Genomic DNA, 6,272 nt, shown 5'->3' on the forward strand with positions numbered 1-6,272 from the left:
GTTTCCCTTTCTCATTCCCCCTGCTCTGCTACGTTTCCCTTTCTCATTCCCCCTGCTCTGGCGTCTGAGTAGCCTGAGAGAAGAGAAGAGAAGGATGTAGCCTGAGAGAAGAGAAGAGAAGGATGTAGCCTGAGAGAAGAGAAGAGAGGGATGTAGCCTGAGAGAAGAGAAGAGAGGGATGTAGCCTGAGAGAAGAGAGAAGGGATGTAGCCTGAGAGAAGAGAAGAGAAGGATGTAGCCTGAGAGAAGAGAAGGATGTAGCCTGAGAGAAGAGAAGGATGTAGCCTGAGAGAAGAGAAGGACGAAGGGGAACTGAGAGAGATCACTCACTTGAAAGGGGCTTCTGCAACCGCTTTGGTTGTCATGGTGATGTGATCTGTGAAGTCCTTCCAGGTTGACAGGAAGCGGACAGAGACGCCAGTGTGTAGCTGCAGATGCACCACTGCCTGATGGGATATTAGGAGGACAAAACAATGTGAACAAATATGAAATAATAAATCCTTTAAAATATCCTCAATTCATTCTTCACCCCTGAAATAAAAAACCAAACCCTGTGACCATGGGCTCCTCGCTCACCTGCAGTCTGGGTTCGGACCAAACTGAAAAGTCTGAAAGTCCGGACCCAAGAGGTAGGTGTGAAAAGGCCCTAAGTTAACAAAGGAAGTGGACTCTAAGGGGCTCATGGTCCACCTATTGATACCTCGATGTGTTGGGACTGTCAGGTTAATGAATGGTCCCTGTTTAGAGATTTAACAGGTTGGATTGGATTACAGGTACCACCTAACTTAGACCACCTTCAGTTAAGATGGGAATTAAGGGGTTCACCTCAAATATGGGAATATATTAATTAGATTCATGGATACATTAATGGATTTTCTTTAATTAGGCCCCTGTATACAGTTTATATATCTGACTGCTTGAATATGTTGATGAAAACCATGTGTAGGAATAAATAATATTGAGGTGACCAGTGAAGATTTACACCACTACTACATATAGACCTACACCCTAGAGTGTAGATAAATACTAATAAAAATATATATAAAATGTATAAAATAATTGACGTCTTGATAGCAAAAGAAAAAATTCATTCTGAATAACCTGACCTGAAGAAGACAACATGCTCGTTGCCGATTATTCAGCAGCTTTAGACTGTATTATATTATATATCTATCTATATTGTTCAGGCTGTATGTGTCTGAGGCTGTGACAGAAGCAGATATCATCTTTAGTGATTAATACAGTCACAGGACTCAGTTCCTAGTGACTAATTAAACCCAGTTTGTTTGAGATGATGAAACATGCGTATGTACCTCCTCTACTTCCACCCGGGACACCTCGGGTCGCAGCGCCGCTACACCGCTCTTCCTTTTCCTCCTCACGTTTCCTCCCCCCCGCTGCTCACCCACGACCGCCTCCCGAAACCGCTTCTGGCTCTGGGACTTCTGGGACCTGAGGACAAGAAGTGAGGAACCTGAAAGCGTTCCCTAACACAGAAATAGCTCCCTGTACAGTGTGTCCGCCATTGTGTAGTGGCGTTCCAATCCTCCGCGGCGGAGAGAGCCCGCCTTGAGACTGAGCATGCTCGGTCGGCCCAAATGAAGGCCGACGACCCCTCCAACGGACGACGCCACTGAACACAGCGACCAGACTTCCCCCCCCGGCCGGTCATTGGCCTGTTTCTGTCTTTCACGTTCAGGTTGTTCAGCTAAACCGTGTTGATGGCCATATTACAAAATTTTATGGACTAAACAATAAAATTGACACCCCCGCTCTCCTTCCTTACCTGAAGTATTTCTCTAGGTCGATTACCGCCAGGCTGAGGATGTTACCGGGGCGACGCCTCTGCTGCTCCTGCACCCAGGACGTCAGAGTCGGACCGCAGCCATGCCTCTCTTCCTGCATTCCACATACACACAAACACCACCCTGCTGCTGGATAGAATCACTGGAACACTACCCTACAACGTGAATCCGCCTCTGAAAATAGTCCCAAACATGTCCTCCTGTGTGAGGACCACTTGATTTAAAACCACACTGACCAGCTGTTATAGGAAACCACTGAGCCTTCAAAAAGGAAACTATATATCAGTGAGAGGTTTAACAGATTTACATCTTCAGTAGGAATTAATATGTTTGGAGTGTCACAGAAGTCAGAAAGTATTGCTGGTTTTGGACGTGTCATGTGATTAGCTGCGGGGCTTCCCCCAGGTTATTCCATGCCTGCTGGCCTATCAGCCGGAGTTTCTCCGCCAGGCCTAAGCCACTAGGAATTCTTTTTTAATGTATTTTTAAGACATTTTGTTAAACTAATTACAGTGCGGCGGCTCGGTTAAAAACCTAGACTATATTTTCAAATCTCCAGACAGCTTTTAGCTCTGACTTAATGTGTAGCACCCTGCAGAATTTGTGTTTAAGCTTATTTTTATTTTTTTTTATTCTTAATTTCACAATTTTGTCCATGATTCTGTGATCCCGGACCATTGGGCTCTATATTAATGCTGCCTTCAGGCTGGGACTGGCCTGACAGCCAGAACCTTTCCACCGGATAAACAACTTCTCTGGGGGAAACACTGAGCTGACACTGGAGAAGAATAAAGACTAACATCAGCCTGGTCCTTTGATAGTTTTGATATTTCTATATTGCACAAATCTAAAGCGAGTGATGATGTTAACAGAACCGCGCCGTTTCATACTTTACCTTCTGCTAAGCTATATGGTCATTTAAGTGAATGGAACTATTTATCTGTACACTCCTATTTGTTGGAGTTCATATTTTCTTATTAACGTACTTTTACTTATTGTTCGAATACTATATTCTGATGTCATTTTCTGTTGTGGTACATTTACTATTCCTCCATCTGTTCTGCTCTTAGCTCAGTTTTATTCCCATGGCTCGAGCCTGTTGTTGCTGATTCTTATTAGAAAGACCACATTTTCCCATTACAGGGTCATTAAACTTTCATCAGGTCTCGTTGTGAAGCAGTTCAGCATGGAGAGCGTGACGAGCAGCAGCAGCCAACCTGAACGTGGCCGTGGATCAGAGTGATGAAGTCATCAACTGTCATCTGCATCACAACCTGGGCCTCCGGGACACACACTGCCTCCTCTGGCTGAGGAAACGAGGGGGACAGACATCACTCACACTCAATACGTCTTTATTACTGTCCCGTGGTACAGCACAATATACTCAACAACACTAAATGACACTCATTTTCAACTATGGTCTAATTTATTTAAGGCAATGAAAGTAATGCTTCTTCTTGAATAGAATACAGCATTGCAAAATATTGTGTGTGTGTGTGTGTGTGTGTGTGTGTGTGTGTGTGTGTGTGTGTGTGTGTGTGTGTGTGTGTGTGTGTGTGTGTGTGTGTGTGTGTGTGTGTGTGTGTGTGTGTGAGTGTGAGTGTGTTCACCTGTGCACAGGGAGTCCTCCTCATCCAGCTGACACTGCGTGGGAGGGGCTGTTTCTCTATGGCGCAGCTACAGCCCAGAGCCTGCACCGACGCCAGCAGCGTCCCGCCTCCTTCTAGCTGTAAGAGGGCTGCACGCACAAAACACAACCTGGCAGTGTCATGACATAGTGTAACTAAAGCCTTCAAAGCATAAGACAGTAAATGCATGGGCTTTATTTGCTGTGTAAAAATAATTTTCAATAAACCTACCCACCCACAGGACTAGCCTGACAGAGCGATCATTATTACCCGGCCCTATTTGTTGGGCACTTATGCACAGTATCATTGACTGTTTTCACTGTACCTGGGTCCACAGTCACCACCATGTGCTTGATACACTCCTCTGGCCTCAAGGCCTTGGCAGCCTCTGCCAGAGCTCTTCTTTCTGCTCTCTGTCTCTCTTGTTCCTGCTTCAGCACCTCCTTGTTGCTCTGCTGTCCCGTCCTGGCCAGCCTCCGCCCCAGAACCTCCTCCCTGGAGCCCTGGGTCTCCTCCGCCGTGCGCTTGGCAGGTTTCCTCTTGGCAGGAGAGGTGTGGGTGGGAAGCAGCCGTCGCCGAGGGAAAGCTGCCATCTCATCTGGGCCATCTGAGATCCCCTGGTGGATGCTAAGGGGACGCTCAATCTCTGAAAAGCCATTCTGGCAAGAGAGCGGCAAACTGGCCAGGTTGGATGAAGAAGAGTGCTCAGCATTTTTCCCATTAGTGACAGCGGAGGAGGCCCTAATCACATTGTCTTGTCTCTGTTTGAGTCTCTGTGCCAAAGGGACATAAGGTGCATCGTCATCAGAATCGCTGCTTATCATCATTACATCAGGCGCTCGTGTACGTGCGTCCACATCGCCCTTCGCTGGGGAAAAGGCTGGTTTCTCTGGGGGGCTCTGGGGGGCTTGGCTGAGGCGTCGACCCGGCTGGAGGAAGTCGAACACAGGCAACTCCTCATCGAGGTCGCTGGTGGAGTCACTGGAGCTGCACATGTTCTTTCATAGGAGACATGAAACCGTTATTATAGGATCAAGGGCCAGGCTATTCCTAGCTCCCAGAAGGGAACGGTTAAGGAACCCCACCAAACTCCATTCACCAACCTTCGAAATTTAGGTTTCTTAGTGTTTTAGAAAGTGATATCTGTCATTTGTCAGATCATGACCTAAGTACACAAGAAGTATGGGTAATCTACTAAATTCGGCGTACAGATAAACCACTTTGCAGATCTTATTTCAGTAAAAAAGGAACTGGTGCAAACTGCTTGTTCCTGTGTTTTGGTGTCAGAAGTCGCCCAGTGTAACGTTATTGATTACTGCTTAGTGAAATGGATATAACGTTATTATTTCTAGCTTCACCGACATGAGCAGAACATGCCTTACCTAAGGTTAAAACCATGGATGGATGGATGGATTATAATAAAAAAAGACGTAACGTCAGTTAGTTGGAAGTTGCTTTAGAGTTACTAAGCTTTGCATAACGTGACTTACTTTCCACGAAACGTAGCATTCAGACCTGGGTTAATTAAGAACTACAACGGTACTTACACTCACTAACGTTAACTCTAGCACGTGTGTCTTCTTTTTTGCATTAAGTCTTCTGCTTTATGGCGGTTTGCCCGCAACTGTCCGCATGACAACTCATTTGATTTCCCCGGTCAGCAGCAGTCGCAGGCTAATGTTGCATTCAGGTTCATGGGACGACTGTAAACTTCCGTATCCCAAAGCCAAACAAAATTAAACCAAATTAACCACGTCAATGCATTTAACGTATCACCTACACATGTCGTGAGTAACATATTTGAGTTTGTGTTATAAAAATATAAAAGCAATATTAGCCATTAACCCCAAATTAGGTTTTTGTACTGAAACATTTCTCACAGTAGTTTTTTAGGTGGCTATATAAACATAATGCTACAGATATCCAGCATTTAAATATTGGTTGTAGTATTGCCTTACTTTATCGTTACTTGTGATGCCATTTAGGTTCAACTTGGTTACTTATAAAGGTAAACAGTCAGGTTATTTTCAGTGAGCAGTTGTGATCCACGATCTTTCTTGGGGATCCTGAAGGCAGCGAAAGTATCCGGATGTGACGCAAGTACGCAAATGAGATCGTCATCATTCAAGATGGCAGCGCTGACGTCCTTGATGCTCAAGTGTAGAGCAGGTAACAAATATCTAAATAAGTATTTCATACATTTTCCGCAAATGTAGAAAAAGGAGAGGAACGTGTGTATTCATTCCCAGCTGCTCAGCGCTTTCTGTTGTTATAACACGTTATAACGTTTAAATGTCACATGCTAAGTTAGCTAGCTAGCCGAGTTAACGTTAGCTTTTTAATACCGTTGAGTAAAGTGCAGATGAATAGAAAAGACATATTGCACAGTTAGAGGTAACACAGCGTCATAAATGAATTAAAATGGCGGCAGCTCAGTCTGTAGGGGGTTGGGTTGGGAACCGGAGGGTCGCTGGTTCAAGTCCACATACGGACCAAAGTAGGGTGGGAGACTGGCAGCTGTGGTAGGCATTGTGCTCTTGAGCAAGGCACCGAACCCGCAACTGCTCGGGGCGCCTTTCCATGGGCAGCCCCCCCCACTCTGACATCCCTCTGATTAGTGCATGTGTAGGTACTGAGCAGGGTTAGGGGTAGGGTAATTCAGGCCTGTGTAATAACAACAGAGTGAAAACATTGTAATTTCCCTATGCGGGATTAACAAATTATACATTTATTCTTTTATTAGTGCCAAATATTGTCCAGTGATGGCTCATATAGCCGAAACAGCTAGCAGAGCTCCATTAGGATGTTGCATTAAAGAGTCGGACTGCTGCTGGATTAA

The 6,272-nt window shown here is 45.3% G+C and overlaps 2 protein-coding genes across 2 annotated transcripts in view; one reads left to right on the top strand and one right to left on the bottom strand.

Annotated features, from left to right (window-relative positions):
- The window catches only part of LOC116705644 (crossover junction endonuclease EME1), a 6,256-nt gene extending 1,107 nt beyond the window's left edge, over positions 1 to 5,149 (bottom strand). Inside the window, exons 1-7 of the mRNA XM_032542006.1 lie at positions 4,981 to 5,149; positions 3,759 to 4,431; positions 3,416 to 3,543; positions 3,023 to 3,112; positions 1,787 to 1,899; positions 1,314 to 1,452; positions 331 to 446 (exon numbers count right to left, since the gene is read on the bottom strand). Coding sequence (XP_032397897.1) covers positions 331 to 446; positions 1,314 to 1,452; positions 1,787 to 1,899; positions 3,023 to 3,112; positions 3,416 to 3,543; positions 3,759 to 4,428 — 1,256 coding nt within the window. The 5' untranslated portion in view covers positions 4,429 to 4,431; positions 4,981 to 5,149. The remainder of the gene's footprint in view (positions 1 to 330; positions 447 to 1,313; positions 1,453 to 1,786; positions 1,900 to 3,022; positions 3,113 to 3,415; positions 3,544 to 3,758; positions 4,432 to 4,980) is intronic.
- Positions 5,150 to 5,459: 310 nt separating this feature from the next.
- LOC116705668 (39S ribosomal protein L27, mitochondrial) overlaps positions 5,460 to 6,272 on the top strand; it is a 3,703-nt gene continuing 2,890 nt past the window's right edge. The window contains exon 1 of the mRNA XM_032542039.1: positions 5,460 to 5,602. Within this exon, the coding sequence (XP_032397930.1) occupies positions 5,542 to 5,602 (61 nt within the window). The 5' untranslated portion in view covers positions 5,460 to 5,541. The remainder of the gene's footprint in view (positions 5,603 to 6,272) is intronic.

The sequence above is a fragment of the Etheostoma spectabile genome, chromosome 17 (assembly GCF_008692095.1).
Source record: "Etheostoma spectabile isolate EspeVRDwgs_2016 chromosome 17, UIUC_Espe_1.0, whole genome shotgun sequence".
Taxonomy (NCBI): Eukaryota; Metazoa; Chordata; class Actinopteri; order Perciformes; family Percidae; genus Etheostoma; species Etheostoma spectabile.